We start from the raw sequence: 17,873 nt of genomic DNA on the forward strand, positions 1-17,873 counted from the left end.
GGCATTATGGAGCAGGAGGTGTCACCACACATGGCTCCTCCCATCAACGTTGAAGGCACCATTGAAGTGACCTCGGTAATGTGGCCTGGGAGAAAGCCTAAGGGCTTTAAGTGTGCTGAGAGTGTACAGAGGCTTTCCTGTGAATTTCCAGGTTTAGGACTCAAACCTCCAGGTTTAGGACTCAAATCAGGTCATGTAGGATACAGTCACCTTAGCCATACCACTAAATTAATTTAAAATTGACAAAAACCTATTAGTCACCACAACTGTAGAACCCAAGGTGACTAAATCATTCATTCAATTCAGGTAGGATGATCATAAAACAGCAGGTATGACCTGATTAGGCTTACCACAACCAGCAGCTCCTTTGCAGGAACACTTTTCCACATCAATCAAACTGGAGAGCTAAATGGGGAGGTGGGAGAACCAATGGCCCAGGCATCTCTCAAGTCCAACTGTGGACATCTCTATAATTCTCAGAAAAAGGGGGAGCTGCATTTTAATGAAAACTTTCACAGGGACAGGAAGCCATACTTCCCCCTAGCCCATTATTGCCCTAGGAGCTATTGCTCCATGGACAGGGAGCCCAGGGGGCATTAACTGAAAACAAGTCCTGACAAGATCCAGTATCTGTAATCTCAGATTATGGTTGATAAGGGCTTTGCACATAAAATGAAATCTGGAGTGAACCAATGAATGACAAAGTGAATTCTACAAAATATTCACTCATGTTCCTATAAAGTGGACAACTAACCACTGGATGGTTGAAAGTTTCCATTGGGGCTGTAGTCACACTGAGAAACAAAGACTAAATTCAGGGACATAAGGATCAAGGTGGGCCCATAAATACTAGACCAGGGGATGAGTCCACAACCACATTCCATTAATTCCCAAAGACCTGAACATTGCCCTTCATCTAGGTTATAGGTACAAGGGGCTTCATGGGGTGTACCTGTGGGAATCTAGTACCACAGCTTCCCCTTCCTTTGAGGGGCTCTGAGCTTGCCCTGAGTCAGGTCTGCACATGGGCTGCCCCTCCTCAACAAAGTGGCTTAAGGAGGCTTAGATGCAACACATCTAGAAATATTTTCATTTAAAAAACTCAGTTGAGGTTTTAATAGGCTGTTCAACCATTTTATCCATAAAAAAAAGTGATGAATGAAACACAGGTGAACATCTACTGGTCACTTTATTCATTTATTGAATATCATAGCATTTACCCTGACCGTAGTTGTGCCAAATACAATTTGAAATGTGTGATATGTTAATGAAAAAGAAAATACTAAAAAAAACCTAGATTGTGGAGTTTATATATAATCATGGACAAGAAGAAACATAGGTAAATAAGAAATATAACATATTCTCTAGGTGACAAGAAATGGGAAATGCTATTTAAAAAATAAACTATAACAGGCAGTGTATGAGGGATCCAAAGTTGAGAGCAAAATGTAACTTTAAACCACAGCATCAACATGCTGGCCCTACTGCCTCTTAAGTCAAATGCTTTACCTTTGATGGTTAGTTTGGGCCATTTCTAGGCTCTGCTGTCATGAATTGAACCCCTTGCCACGAAAAACAAGTAATTTCAATTTAATAGATTAGTTTCTATTTTTTTTTTTTGGCCAGGTTGTGTGTGCTTGCTGGAGAGAGACAGAGACTGAGAGAGGGAAAATAAGAAATCATCCCCCAGCGGGCATGGCCTTACTGCAATCCCCTCTCAGGAATTCTGGCATACACACATGTGCCTGGTGTATTTTCAAGCTGCCGAATCCAGGACTAGAACTGCAGTCAGTTATGTGGGAGTCCAGTGACTTAAACACAATGGTAATTGCTGGTCCCTAGCAGAGTCTTTTCTAAGAATCTTTTTTTTTTCCTCATTTACCTAGGCAGTGTTAGCATGCTTCTGAATGGATAAGGCAATCCTTCAAAGTGAGCTCTCGGGTCTTTGTGGAACTATGTGGTATCTTAACTGAATTTACCATGGAGTTGTATCTAAATATTGCTATACTTACTAAGCTAAGCTTTCAGTTCAATCGGGCTATTTATTACTCATAGAATGCTCATTAACAGGAAACAAAATTCTTTTATAACACATTTGAGACTGGGCTCATAGAAATTGCTCTCCAAACGTAGCATGACTGAATACTCCCCACTATGACAACATCAACAATGTCATATTTTTTGGGACTGTATCCATCAGGAAGTTTCAGAGAATCCAAAGTGAAGAAGACAGTATTGTCTACCACCCCATTTCTTCCATATAGGCTGGTGATGCAGACCTACAATGACAAATGATAGAAATGACTATCATCACAAGCATACTGCCCTGGGACAGGCTTAACACCTCCTCTCTGAGGCTCTAACCTGTGGGTCACTGAATTGCCATCATGGATTTCCAGCCTTGCGAGCACAATGTCAACACTAGAAGTGCTTAGTAAACATGCCTGTGACCAAACTCTACCTCGTACCAATCAAAATCAGAGCCTCTGGGGATGGGTCCCAGATCTCCAATCAGGAAGTTTGCTCTGAATATTATCCACAATGACCATTAATTTCTATTTCACTTACTTTCCTACTCATTTTCAGGTTTTACTACCCAAAGCGCACTCAGTTTTACAGGTAATTTCAAGTTCCATTTTGTATTCCATTCAGGTTATCCCTAACCATCTCTTGCACACTAACTGTTTTCCTTCCTGTTGTTCCCAGAACATCCTAGTAACATAACACTATTCTACCAAACGATCTACATAGTGTAGAACTTTATTTTATATACATTGCCTCCATAATTTTCTATTTTATTTTAGAGGACCCATCTCTCCTATTTTTTTAATTAAATTTGTCAGAGGGTATGTGTACTTGCATCAAAGAGACAGAGAGAGAGGGGACGTGAGAAAGCACCCTCAATGGGTAATGGTCACACCACATTCCAATCTCCTCTATTTTCCTCTCCTTTTGGGATTTTTCACATGCATGCACATGTGCCCAGAGTTTCTCTAGAACCACTTGGTCTGGGACTCAAAACTGTGCCCTCGGCTATGTGGGATCCAATTGCCTTAACCACCAACATTCTATGGGCTGGCTTATCCTAACTTTTTTCAATGAGAAAATTGTCTCCTCTTTGCAAACAGTTATTTCCTGAATTTCACAGCACATCAAATGGAACTCTAGGAACAAATATTATTATTAAAGGAAAGATTGGAAGATACAAATGGTTAAGTGCAATATAGAAACATCTTACCTCCTCCAGACACCTACAGAACAAGGGCTTTGCTGAGTGCACCTTGATGTTGCACGGGCCGGGAAGGCTGAGGTACTCAACTTCTACCCAGTCACCCTTATAAGGCTTAAAATCTGAAACAGTCATGAAAAAAAAATGGTAATGCGATTATATGTTACCTTAGGTCCAGTTAAATTGCAGAAAGAATGTGGATGTCATAATACCCTAAAATGGTTCCATTAGATTTAATGTACACTTTGTACATGCTTATACACACACACCTTATAAATTATCTGTCAGAAGGGAAGTTTATAATCCTTGAGGCACTGATTCTCCTCTACTGATTATCCAAAGTCAAATGGGATGCATTGCATTGCATGATAGCTAATGTTTTGGGAAGCAACACAGGATGTGTTCAGCACTTGCTAATGCTCGGAGCTCCTCTGGACTAATAGTCAAGTCCAAAGTAAGACATAAGGGTTTGAACATAGCCTCTTGTGTTCAAATCATGCATCTGCCACTTTCTCAGTCTGCCACCTTAGTCGCAGTGATTAACCTGTTAGTGCCTATTTTCTTCATTTATAACACAAGAACAACCATAATAGTCCTCTTAACATAGAGCTGATGTGATAGTTAATTGATATGTTAAAAACTTATGGTTGGGGCCAGCAGGTGGCATAATGGTTAAGGCAGCTGGATTCCCACGTGGCTAACTGTGTAAGTCTCAGACCTGGTGGCTTGAAAGTCATGCCAGCCATGTGTGCGTGTGTGCCCAAAATCCAGGGAGGAGAATGAAGAAGGGACTGTGGCATGGACATCTCTCCTGGGCAGGAGGGGGGGTGATTTCTCAATTTCTCTCTATCTTTCTCTGTCTCTCTCCCCTCCAATGGGTGCACAGCAAAACCTAAAAATCAAACAAACATACAAATAAACAAACAAAACTTGTGGTATAGTCCAGCAAGTGGCATGGAGTTTAAAGTGCTGGATACCACATGGCCTCCTTTGCAGTTCCTGGAGCTGGTGCCTTGAATATCACACTGTGTGTACGTACTTGCATTCTCAAAGTCCCAAGAGAACAATGGAGGAGAAGGAATTGTGGTGTGGCCATCCTCTTTGAGGGTGATTTCTCACTTTTCCCCTCTCTCTTAGTCTCTCTCTAGTGAGTGATTGTGTCCTCTGGCGAAAAGAAAAACAAAAAACAAAACAAAACAAAATGAAGCTCATGGAATAATGCCTGGCATATAATAACCAAGAAATAATGTTGATTACTAATTATGTTGAAAATAGCACTAGGACATACAAGGTGACATTTAAATTTGGGGAAAAATAGAATTAAAATAGGAGTGTATTTTGGTGGAAAAAAAATTGAAATTCATGTTTATTGTTTCCATTAGACACATTGTCAAGGAAGCCTTTGAAGACCCCTAGGATTACTTTAAGAATGAATCAGTTTTCACAGGCTGTCTGGGAAACAGATGAAATCTTTTTAAAAATAATTATTTACTTAATTTCATTTATTATTTTTTTAATTCACAAGAGAAAGATATATATACACAGAGAGATGGCGGGAAATCAAGCCACTAGGTCTGGGACTTAAACCTTAATCGACCATGTGGGAGTACAACATCTTAACCAACACACCACTTGCTGGTGCCCAGTGATGAACTCTTAATATAATAGATATCTTACATATAAGGTAAAAAAAAATGTAGCTCCAAACAGAATTTTAGTAATAAGTAAAAAGTAAATCATGGGATAATAAAGTACCTGGAAATATATGGAACCACTGGAAATATCAAACATGGAAGGTGGAGTGTGGTTAAAAGCTACAACCACTCCTGAAAAGTGGCAGCATTTACAAAGCTAAACATTTCTTTACCCTATGACCTAGCACTACAGGACTATAGAAGACACTGGGTTGGACCTCTTCCCTCCCTGTGTTAACCCTTATACATTTCTTTGGTGTGGCTATACAGAATATCTCTAGGCAGACCTCAGATTCAACTGTCCACGTGTCTATGGAATCACATCATATTAAAAGCCAGTTTATTGTTCTACCTAGCACTCACAACATTCTCCTAATTGCAGTCTGCCACAGCTCAAATTGGCAACTTCTCTTTATCATGATCTAACCAAAATTTGGCAGTTATCTTTGACTCCCTTTCTTTTACACCAATGGTCCATGCTATCAGCCAATGCTTTTATGTCTAACTTCACAATATGACCAGAATTAAATCCATCCTTAGAGCCTCATTTTGTCTAATGTCATGCACGTCTCCATCAATTTGATCAGGAGTGGTAAAAATTCTCCTAACCGATTTTTTCACTCCGCACTTGCCTTACACAATCTCTTCTCAACAGAGTGGACATCTTAAAACAAAATCTAGGTCAAGAAAAGAAAAACTTCAAGCTGTCTGGAAGGGCTGAGCAAGCCTTCCAACAGCAGCATCAGGCTCAAATAGCATGAACAAAGTATGGCTGTGGGTACAAACACAATCTTAGAACAAATTTGCTGATTAAAAATAAACTTCAACATTGGACAGATAGGCGGACACACACACACACAAGCACACACTTAATGCTACAAGGTACATCAAAACTTATTTAGGGTTTTGGGGACCTGCAGTTAGCGTAATGACTATGTCACTGCACTCCCACGTAGTTGACCGCAGTTCAAGTCCTGGACCCGGTGGCTGAAACTCACGCCAGGCGTGTGTGCGTGCGTGTCCAAGATCCCGAGAGGAGAATGGAGAAGGGATTGAGGTGTGGCCACCTCCCCGGGGGGGGATTTCTCGCTTTCTGTCTGTCTCTGTCTGGCGAGTGCATGCGCCCTATGGCAAAAACCTCTCAAAAAAAAAATCTTATTTAGGATTTTAAGTTTGTTGAAAATGTTTTATCTTGTACACTTTTAGGATTTTACATTGATTTTTTTAAAGAGGTTTTTGCTATAGGGCGCATGCACTCACCAGACAGAGACAGAGAAACAGAAAGTGAGAAATCACCCCCCAGGGGGGATAGTCACGCCGCAATCCCTTCTCCTCCATTCTCCTCTTGGGATCTTGGGCACGCACGCACGTGCGTGCGCCCGGCGTGAGTTTTAAGCCACTGGGTCCGGGACTCGAACTGCAGTCGACTACGAGGGAGTCCAGCGACATAGCCATTACAATACTGCTGGCCCCAAGATTTTACATTGATTTTGAAATGCAATACTTGTATGAATGAAAATTTACTCAGGTATTCCTGACTGCACTCACCCATAACACATGATAGCAACATATTTTATAAATTTTTCTGTTTGTCGCTTTATTATAGATTATTTTCAATGTCCAGGACCCACCTCCCATACTGAAACCACTGACTATAGCCACATACATGCAGAAATACGTATACCATGAAAAACAATTTAAAAATGCATTATATTTTCTGATAAATGTAAATCATACCTTCAGAAACAACATCTAGGGAGAAATAGGTCTCCTCATCAATGCAGACAATATCTGCACTCACAGAGGTAACACGAGCAGTTGTAAGTCTGGTTCCAACATCGGATGGGCCAGAGTCATCAATATCCTCAGAGAGAACATCCACCTGTGAGATAAGGACACAGTTACTTCCAAGAAAAAAGGTAAAAATGCACTTTTATATGTTTAAACCATTGGTGTTCACAGATTACTTTAAATGACCATTCTGAACTACAGTGAACATATTTCATGTGAGAAATCAATCATAAATATAAGATGATGATAAAAATAATTCCCGTACTTTATGTATAGTTAAAATGTTCCAGACGTCCAGCCAGGTGACATGGTGATTAAGGCAGCTAGAACCCACTTGGCCTACTGGATAGGTCCACTCACGGACCAGTAGGTTTGACAAACACACCAGGCATGTATATGTGCTCCAAAATGGGCAAAGAGAGTGGAAGAGAAGGGGTTGCAGCATTGCCACTTCCCCTTGGTGGGGTGATTTCTCACTTTTCTTCATTCTCTCCATCTCTGTCTCTCTATTGTGAGGACACATGCCCTGGAGCAAGACTGAAAAATAATAAAAATATGTGCCCCAGAAAACCTGACTCACTTACCCACATTTGATGGACTCATACAGTGGCACTCAAAGATAAAGATTTTGTCATGCTTCCGTTCTAAGAATTTACAACTTTATAATGGTAAAATTGAAAAATATCTACTGTTAAACAATCTGTGACTGAGGGTATGAAACAAGTTCAGAAACAGTTTCTGAGAAATCTCAACAATAAGAACATTTCAGACTGAGAAAAAAAAAAGATGCATCACTTGGAAGAACTAAGATTTGAGCTGGTTTGTGAAAGGAGAGAAATATTTTGCCTGGCAAATGGAGGTGGAGTGGGGGCAGGGGAGGGAGACAGAGAGAAAAAACAGCCAGAAGCCAGGGGGAATAGTGAGCAAAGCCATAACGTTCAAGATCCAAGCAAAGGAAAGAATCAAGGGAAAAGTTGGAAAAATAACCTCAAATGAGGAAGGCTTCAAAAATCCAAGTCAAAATATAGCTGTGAGGGACCAGCAGTTAGCATAATGGCTATGTCGCTGGACTCCCATGTAGTCGACTGCGGTTCACATCCTGGACCCGGTGGCTTAAACTCACGCCGGGCGCGTGTGCGTGCGTGCCCAAGATCCCGAGAGGAGAATGGAGGAGAAGGGATTGCGGCGTGGCCATCCCCCCCGAGGGGTGATTTCTCGCTTTCTGTCTCTCTGTCTATCTCTCTGCCTGGCGAGCGCACACGCAATATAGCAAAAACCTCTAAAAAAATATAGCTGTGAATTTAAGGTTTATGCAGAAAAGATGTAATTATATTAAATGCAGAATAAGATACTACAGAAAGAAGAAAAAGAGGTTGGCAGGCTGTCTATCAGTTACTTCCTATTGTCTGCATGGCTGACCTCAAACACAATTTTATTATTTATTTATTTTTTATTTTTTATTTACATTTAATTACTGTACATCTTTACCATGTACAACATGGTCTCAGCATGAATACAATGCACATTAGTCAAGTCAGGGACATCACCATATACATTATCATCACAATTTTCTCATGATCAACACTTGTAGCAGTCCCCTGAAATGCTGAGCACACACCTTCCTGACACCAACAAGATGAGATCATTATCCTTCTGCTAGTAAACTGCTTCAGGTATCTTCTGTTTTTACCCAATCTTGTCCTACCTTCCATTTCCCCAGACCTACCTCTGCAACCTTTAGCCAATATGAACTCTTTCCAAATTACTTACTTATCAGTCCTATTGTTTGTTGCTGTTAAAAGCAATCCTTACATGCAGTGGTTGGTTTGTCATTTCTTTCAGTGCCTGCTGCAGCTACTGGGATCTGGGTGCATGCCTCGCAGTCTGACCCTTATGCTGTGCTAGCTATGTTAGACTAATAAATTTCTCTTTATTGTTTTTTTTTTAGATTTTTTTATTTAATTCTACTTACCATCACTATTATTTTTCAATTTGCTATAAGGCACGTGCGTCCACCAGAGACAGACAGAATGAGAGAGAGAGAAAGTGAGAAAGTAAGCCGCTAGGTTCGGGACTCAAATTGCGGTCAGCCACGTGTGAGTCCAGAGCCCCAACTTCCATACCACTCGCTGGCCCCCACTCTCTATAACCTTTACTTTGCACTTGTGCTCATTTTTTGACAAGTTTTAACAAAACTTCTTCTAATGAAATGCAGATACAAATTGAAGATATCTTTAACTCTCATATTTACAAAGATCTCAGATTTTTATGCTTGACACCATTTAAAAACAGGCAATTTCTCAGCCACTGAGAGAATCCTTCAGTAGAGTAAAGCTAAATTATACTTTGGTTAAAAAAAAAACCTACTGAAATAGTAAATATTTTGGTTGGGGACAATATTTACAGGATGCTGTGAACCTATAAAAGGTCATTTGAGAGAATTCTGTGGCATGTAAATTATACCTCCATAAGATATTCTGAAGATGGTTAAAATATACATTATGGATCCATCAATTCCACTACTATAAATGCATCCTCTAGAAAATGTTTACCTATGTGATAAAAGAAAGTCATTGGATTATATAGAGTTCAGTAAATATCATTGTCAGCCTTATTGTTTAGATACTAGAAGAACAAATATATAATTGTCTTTATTAAAATGGGTAATCACTACAAATATTGCCACAAAAGGAATTGCACTCTCAGGGAAGTGGAAGTTACAACTTCACTCTACATCTATTTCACAGATCACATCTGAAGGCAGAAATAACACAGGAAATGAAAAAGTGAAAATCCACTAGACCAAGAGACAATGCCCACACTCATACACGTCTTACTTTGATTACTTTCAATTCATGAGATGTTTCTCCTTCTTCCAGAACTGCTGTAACTTTCTGTCCCACTTTCAGAGGAATATTACCAGTGACAACATCACAACTGAAGTAGATTGACTGATCGATCAAGCCATAATCACTACAGATGCTGGTCACAACTCCTTGTGTAGTTTTCAAATTGGTGTCACCTATGAGATCATTAAACAAAGGTCATGCTAATAATCTGACATGCAAACACCCACTTCAAAAAGTCCTACCCTGACCACTTGGAGAACCCTGATCACATATATAAACTTCTGTGATCCAAAAAAGCTGAACTAGGACAATAACAATTTCTGCTCAGTAGGGTTGTTTTGACTACTGACTCATATATGAGCTATTTAGAACTGGGTGTCCCTTGCTAAATTACAGTGTAAAGCTTCGTTGTGATCACCATACCTGCGTACGGACAGTCTTCATGTTTTCACTATTTTCTACTGTCATAATTTCTACCAATGAAATGAATAGCAGAACCTGTAGATTCTCAAGTATCTCACCAGACAGAGCACAAAAAGATACTTAAAGATGTAAGTTTAACCCAAACCACGAATGTACTCTTCTCCTTTTTTTTCAATTTCTGCCTTAGAAATGTTGGTAACAAAAAGGATCTGAAAGAAGCAGTCTGCCGCACAATGGTCTCCTGCCCTCAGATACGTGACTTGTTCACTTGGCTTCAAATACTTGTTTGTTAGGGATACTAGACCAAATTAACCCTCAAATTAGGGAGATTTCTTCCTACTGGAAAGATTAAAAAGGCAAGGGTTGCACAAGGCATGTGGGGGGGATACAGGGGCAAAAGAGCCCTGGGGTTCCTTTCTGCTAATACTTTACCACTTTGGATCCAGGCGAAAGTTAAAGGCTTGGATCCATAGGAACCCAGCTCTCTAGTACTGAGGGACTGGAGATCTCTTCCCACACTCCCCCCCCCCAAAAAAAAAACAAATGGAAGATAGAGTCACCTCATCTGTGGTAAGACTACCTAACCTCGCTGACCCTTGATTAGGGGTGAGGAGGTCTCCTTGGGGAGGCTCTTTTCTTAAGAACTAACAGATACATCAAGGGCTACCTTGTGGGAGCTCTGCCTGCTGCGAGTGTAGCTCCTGGGTGGAGTCTGCCCTCCCCCGGAAGAAGTTCAAGGCCCACCGCAGAAGCCTGAGCATGGTGCCCTCGTCACCAAGGTGATGCCTGGGCCTTGCGTAAGAGAAGAAGCACGAGGCCTACTTATCAGGACTCTTCGGACCAGAGCTGCTGTTGAGGAACGATGTTCGACTTCTCTTCTTCAGGATTTGCCAGGTGGGACACAAGCAAAACTGAGCTTTCCTGAGGGAACCTCACAGGAGTACCCAGTATGCTTGTACCGGATCACGACACACAGCGCCCCACCTCGCAGCCAAGTTCTCGAAGCCAGGATAATGGCGCCTGCATCGCTGATGGGAGGAGCTGTGTGTCTCCACGCCCACTGCCTTCTATTGGCCCATGGAGCATACACACCCACTTACTGCATCTCCATTGGCTGATGGAAAGGGGGCGGGGCCTGCAGGAGCCCGTGTTTAGGGAGGAGCCCATGAAGAATAGATATATTGGAGTTCCTGGAGGTGGCACTAGCATGCTTGCTTTCCTGTAGCGAGTAGAGGATGATGGGTGTGGACACACAAGACTCCACCCATTAATGATGAAGGGCACCATTGGGGCAGCCTCAAGAAAGTAGCTTTGGAACTTGGGCTTTTTGTGTGCTGAGTAGGTATGGGGGCCTCTTGTGAGGAACCCCGTCAGGATGCAGAGTTCCAGCCCCTAGCCACATTCTCTAGGCCAAGATAATGGCCTCCGAGGTACTGATGGGAGGAGCTATTTATCTCCATACCCATTGCCTTCTATTGGTCCATGGAGCATGCACACTACCTGCTGCACCCCATTGGCTGATGGCAGGAGGGGCAGGTCCTGTAGAAGCCCATGTCCAAAGAGGAGCACATGAGTGATACTTTGTGGAGTTCTTGGTGCTGTTGCTGGAGTATTGGCTTTCCTGTGGCCAGTAGGGGACAATAGGTGTAGTAGACAAAAGTGGCTACTCCCATCAGTGCAGAGGGCAACATAGGAGTGGCCTCAGGAATGTCACACAGTATTTATGTGTGTTGAGGGACACAGGGGTTCTCCTGTGGAGTTCCCTCAAGGCTTCTCACTAGTGGTTTGGTCTCATGTGGATGCCTTGGCTGCTGTCCATGGTGGATCTGCCCCTCTGGGAAAAAGCAATGGCCCATTTCAGAAACCTGGACATAGTGACCTAGTCACTACAGGGTTGTACACTGTGTGGGAGAGAGGAAGCATGAGGCCTGCTCTGTGGTAACACACAAGGATCACAGTGGTCTGCTCAGAGACCAGCCTATTGAGTTTCTTCCTTAGCATCTGGGTGATGGGACTCAAGCACTAGTGAGCAGCCCTTAGGAGATACAGTATGCCAGTGCCACCCCAGGAGCTCATATGCTTGCCTCTCATACTCTTGCTCCTCTGCATAGGCTCCTGCCAGACCCACCCTGTGCCATCCTCTAGGCAAGCATGATTCAGGGGGTGAGTACTGGCTACATTAGGATATAGAGGGTGTGAACACACTTGTGTCCTCCCATCAACTTTGAAGGCACAATTAGGGTGGCCTGAGGAACTTGTGGGGGGCTCTGGTTTCTGTCTGTTGGGTGTGCACAGAGGCTCTCCTGTGAGGTTCCCTGGGAGGACCAGATGTCTGATTAGAACTTGTGACCTAAACCTGCTCCCAGGAAATACAAATTAAAAAATATAGCACTGGCCATTGTGTTCCTATTGTACCATACAGACTGATCACCTAATGTATGGTCAGCCATTTTTCCTTCCCAGGGATCAAGTGCAATGTGTGCGTGTGTATGTGTGTGTGTGTGTGTGTGTGTGGTGGGGGAAGAGGGGACCTTTATTGATTGAAGTTCATGTTTTTATATTAGGACTACCTTTTGGAGCCCCAATGTAATTTATCATAGAATTAGTTAATAACCTGTATTACCACTTGTTCACTACTTACCTACTTATATTACTTACTCTCATACACATATTTTATTTATTCATTCACTTAGAAAATATTTGTTGAGTGTTAACTAAGAAGTGAACAATGTTCTGGGCCTTTGTAATTGTTCAGTGAATAAAAGTGTCAAGAATCTTTGCCCTGTGAAGACAATTTTCTCATAGGAGGAGAATAAGAAAAAGAAACATAATGTGTGATGAAATACACTCTATGTTATAAAGTAATACATGCTGTGGAATGATATACAGCAAGGCAAATGTTTTCACAGAGGTAGGGGGGAGTTGCTTTCCATTTTAGAATGGGGTGGTCAATTGGCCTCACTGGGTAGCAACAGTGGAGAAAATTCTTGGAGGAGACGTCAGGGTCAGCCAGCCACCTCTTTGGGAGAGAGATGATCCAGGGAGGAGAAGCTTGTACGAAGATTGAGGCAAGAGTGGGCCTAAGGTATTCCAGGAAAAGCACAATTGTTGAAGCAGAGAAAGTGAGCGCTAGAATAGGAGAGAGGGTGGTTGCAGTGGAAATAGGGATTAGGGCTATGCGGGGCTACATCGGCCACTGTTAAGTTCTTTGGCTTTTGCAGAGCATGAACTATGAGTTTCTGAAAAATGTGGACCCTTTGAGCAATCCCTCTGGCTACTTGGTTATGAATGTCAAATTTGAGAGGCTAACCCAAAGAGGAAATTGTCAAAGAATACCTAAAAAGCCTCCATACTCCTGCTTGGTTTCCATAAATTGTGATCTCAGATTTATAGCTAAGGCTGCTTTTTTTTTTTTTTTCGAGGTTACAGGCAATCACAGCAGCTAGACTTCAGTGAATCACAGGCATTCCACCTTTTAAACTGTGTTAATGCAGACAAACTTCAGAATGTAATTGATCCAATTGACTTTCTACCTCATTCCTTCACTGTCATTTTTGTATGTTACTTTCCTTTCCTGGAACTTAAATACCATGTGACCATGAGGCTACCTGGAGTTGCTCAGTCTGGGAAGCTGCCCAATTCAAATTGGGTTGATTTGCTCAATTAAACTCCACTAAGTTAAAAAAAAAAGAAAGAAAGAAAAAGAAAGCCATTGTTTGTTGCATGATGATGCACTTCCTGATCTGGTATAGAGGGCTTCCCAGGACAAAGAAAAAGGGGAAAATGCACTGAGACAAGGAGGTATGGGGCTGCACCCTGGGAGCCAGAGTTTACACTAGCCTCCATCTAGGAGAAGATATCCTCCATCATTCTCCTGGCACCTATGTTAGCTTGCTCTGTCTTACTTCCTCTATGCAACACTGGAGGGATGTCTAAGCCCTTTCTCAGAGCAGACCTGTCTGTTGAGCCCATGGATATAAGCCCTCTTGTATCTATGAAGACTTGACTTCTACAATCATTGCTTCTCTTTTTCCTACATCAACATTCTTTTTCTCTTATGACTCAATATAGGAAAATACTCTAGAATTGCCACATTTTTTTTTTTTGGAGAGGTTTTAGCTATAGGGTGCATGCGCTCGCCAGACAGACAGAGAGAGACAGAGAGACAGAAAGCAAGAAATCACTCCCCAGGGTGGATGGCCACGCCACAATCACTTCTCCTCTGTGCTTCTCTCGGGATCTTGGGCACGCACGCACACGTGCCCGGCATGAGTTTTAAGCCACTGGGTCCGGGACGCGAACTGCGGTCGACTACATGGGAGTCCAGTGACATAGCCAAGAGAGACAGAGATGGTCCCAAGAATTGCCACATTTTTTAAAGAAAGATTTTTGTTATAGGACATGTGCACTCACCAGAGAGACAGAGAGAGAGTAAGCGAGAAATCCCCCCCCCACTCAGGGGGGATGGCCACACCACAATCCTTTCTCCTCCAATCTCCTTTGTGGATTTTGGGCACATGCACACGTGCGCCCAGTGTGTTTCAAGTCACCGGGTCTGGGACTCGAACTGTGGTCAACCAAGTGGGAGTCCAGCAATGTAGCCATTATACCATATGCTGGTCTCAGAATTGCCACAGCTTATAAGAATTACATCAATCATTCCTATCATTACAAATAAAAGTAATTCTTGACATTATCTCCCAACAGTCACTCTGCATTGTGCCCTCATCCACTCATGCACATCATGTTTAAAGAATGATCTATGCTCATTTATTGCCCTCTCATTGCCTCCTCACCTATCTGTGACCAGGCTTTTATTTCCATTATACTCCTGAAAGTGCTCTAGAGAGCACCAGAAATCTCCAGACTACTAAATCCAATGGTTGATATCTCATATAAGTCAACCTCTTAGTACTTGCCCCAGGTCAAGAATTCCTAGCTCTATTTTTTAAAAAGAATTATTCACTTTATTTATTATTATTATTATTAAATTTGCCACAAGGCAAATGGGATCACCAGAGACAGACATAGAAAATGTGAGAAAACAAGCTGCCAGGACTGGGACCCAAACCTGGGCTGGCCATGTGTGAGTCCACCATCTTAACCACCATGCTACCTGCTGGCCCCCAGAATACCTAGTTCTTGAGGAAGATCTTTTGTCTTCTATGTGTCCGCCCTCTCCTGGAGATCCTACTTCTAGCCTCATTTGCTAGATCCTTTTCTTCCCATGTTCATACTAGTGTGCTCTATCATTCAGGCTATAAACAGATTCTGTTTCCACGCCAGTGGCCCATGATACCTAAATGTTTCTAACTCCCAATTTCCCATATATGTTGAGTTACAGACATGAATGTCCCATAGGCATCTCAAGCTTATTGCATCAAAAACTGCACATTCTGGGACCAGCAGTTAGCGTAATGGCTATGTCGCTGAACTCACACGTAGTCGACCACGGTTCGAGTCCCAGACCCGGTGGCTTAAAACTCACGCCAGGCACGTGTGCGTGCATGCCCAAGATCCTGAGAGGAGAACAGAGGAGAAGGGATTGCAGTGTGGCCATCCCTCCTGGGGGGTGATTTCTCACTTTCTGTCTCTCTGTCTCTCTCTGTCTGTCTGGTGAGCGCATGCGCACTATAGCGAAAAAAACTCCCCCCCCCCAAAAAAAAAAAAAAAAAACCCTGCACATTCTGAGCTGCTCTTCACATTTGCTTTGCCCCCAATTTTCTCCATCTGAGAAAATGTCATTTCGGTTCACTCAGTGGGTTAACATAATGTGAGTGCCATGACTCTCAGTTCCCTCGATGTCCTTTATGCACTCCATCTGTCAGGATACCTCGTCAATAATTTCAAAACGTAATTATACACTTGCCACTACCTTCTACCTCAATCAAACTGAAAAAAAAAAAAGACAAGAAATGTCCTATTCAAGAACAATTATCTTCTTTTCTTCGTTAAGTATATCCCTAAGTTGAGGAAGTGCCAGCTATTTATCTGGTGGTTGGAAAAGTCATGATTCATTTTTGCAAAGAAAAAATACGTCATGACATTTTTGACAACCCAATATATATCAGAACTTTTAAAACTCATGCACACAATGCCATTTGGAAGGGCTTCTGGATATCACTGGAACTGTAGAAACTCATGTTCGCAGGCCCTGCATTTTCCGCCATATATAAAATAGAGGGAAAAAAATATCTACCCATGTTAACCACCATACCACTACTGGCCCTTGACATTCATTTAAAACTGATGAAAACCTATTAATTGCTAGAACTATAGAACCCAAGGTGACTAAGTGATTCACTCAGTTCAGTGAGGCTATTTGTACAACAGCAGCTGTGAATCAATCACAATCTTAATAGGCCTACCACAACCTGTAGGAATTCTGAAGGAACACTCTTCCACATCAACCAAACTGGAGAGTGAGATGGGGAGGTGGGAGAACCTATGGCCCAGGCATCTGTCAGGTCCAGCGGTAGGCTTCTCTAGAATTCCCAGGAAGTGGGGAGCTGCATTTGCATGACAGCTTCCATAGGGACCAGAAGTTGCCATAACTATTTCTTGTCCATTATTTGGAATATTGCTCCATGGTCAGGGAGCCCAGGGGGCATTAACTGAAAACAGGTTCCAGTAAGATCTAACATTTGTATTTTTGTTTTAATGCTATAGTACCTGCGCTTTCAGAAAGGCTTTGCAAGTAAAATGGAATCTGAGGAGTGACCCACTGAGTGGAAATATAATTCTACAAAATATTCGCTTCTCATGTACCTGTAAACTAGGAAGCTAACAACTGGATGGTTAGTGATGTCCACTAGAGCTACAAACACACCTAGAAACTTCTTTTAAATTCAGGGGTATAGGAATCTGGAGGGCCTATAAATACCAGCCCAAGGGGGGGGGTGTGAGCCCAGAACCATGTGCCTGATGCCTTAAGATCTGAACATAGCCCATCCTCTAGATGATAGGTACATGATTAAATGCTATGAGAGAAAGGCAAAGGGTTTCATGGGGTGTACCTATGGGAATCTGGCACCACAGCTTTCCCTTTCTTCAAGGGGCTCTGAGTTTGCCCCGTGAGTGAGGTCTGCACATGAGCTGAGTCTCCCCAACAAAGTGGATTAAGGAGGCTCAGGTCCAACATATCTGGAAATATTTTCGTTTAGAAACTCAGCTAAGGATTTAATAAGCTGATCAACCATTTTATCTGTAGGGAACCAGTGATGAATGAACCACAGGTGAACTTGTACTGGTCACATCATATATTTATTGAATTTCATAGTATTTACCCTTACTATAGTGGTACCAGGTACAATTTTAAGTGTGTGGTGGAGTATTAATGAAAAAATATGCTAAAAAAATACCCTTACCTTGTGGAGTTTATATATTCTTGTGCACAAGAAGAACTATGGGTAAAAGTTATATATACCAAACTATCTATGTGGCAAGAAATGAAAATACTATGAAAACAATGAACCTATAACAGATAGTATGAGGGGGACTCAAGTTGAAGGTAAAATGTAACTTTAAATCATGTTATCAATATGCTGGCCCTGCTGCCTCTTAAATCAAATGCTTTGCCTTTGATGCTTAGAGTCATTCCAAGCCTTTGCTGCCATCAAACCCACACCTCATCATGAAAACAAGGAATTTAAATTTAATTGTGGAGTCATTTCTAAGAATCCTTTCTTTTGCTACCAAGGCAGCATAGCATGCTTTTGAATGGACAAGGCAATCCTCCAAAGTGGATTCTTGGTCTCCATGGAACTATGTGGTATCTTAACTGAATTTACCATGGAGTTGTACCTAAATACTGCTTATGCTTACTGAGCTAAGTTTTTAGGCTATCTATTGCTCACATAAAATTCACTAACAGGAAACAAAATTTTT

The 17,873-nt window shown here is 42.0% G+C and overlaps 1 protein-coding gene across 1 annotated transcript; it reads right to left on the minus strand.

Moving 5' to 3' along the window:
• Positions 1–1,839: 1,839 nt before the first annotated feature.
• LOC102477103 (cancer/testis antigen 55-like) lies at positions 1,840–7,349 on the minus strand. Its single transcript, XM_027776674.1, has 4 exons — positions 7,320–7,349; positions 6,661–6,805; positions 3,239–3,351; positions 1,840–2,279 (listed from the first exon to the last, which is right to left on the minus strand). The coding sequence occupies exons 1-4, from the start codon at positions 7,347–7,349 to the stop codon at positions 2,085–2,087; spliced, it is 483 nt and encodes a 160-aa protein (XP_027632475.1). The 3' UTR covers positions 1,840–2,084.
• Positions 7,350–17,873: the final 10,524 nt, after the last annotated feature.

This window comes from Tupaia chinensis, unplaced genomic scaffold (genome assembly GCF_000334495.1).
Source record: "Tupaia chinensis unplaced genomic scaffold, TupChi_1.0 Scaffold000706_1, whole genome shotgun sequence".
Lineage (NCBI taxonomy): Eukaryota > Metazoa > Chordata > Mammalia > Scandentia > Tupaiidae > Tupaia > Tupaia belangeri.

Bases quoted from the DNA above. Each gene is read 5' to 3' on its own strand.
- LOC102477103 (XM_027776674.1), bottom strand. From the start codon at position 7,349: ATGACAAAATCTTTATCTTTGAGTGCCACT. The intron at 6,806-7,319 runs GTATGAGTCCAT...CTTATCTCACAG, and splicing joins CTTTATCTTTGAGTGCCACT to GTGGATGTTCTCTCTGAGGA. The intron at 2,280-3,238 runs GTAAGATGTTTC...TTGTCATTGTAG, and splicing joins TCTGTAGGTGTCTGGAGGAG to GTCTGCATCACCAGCCTATA.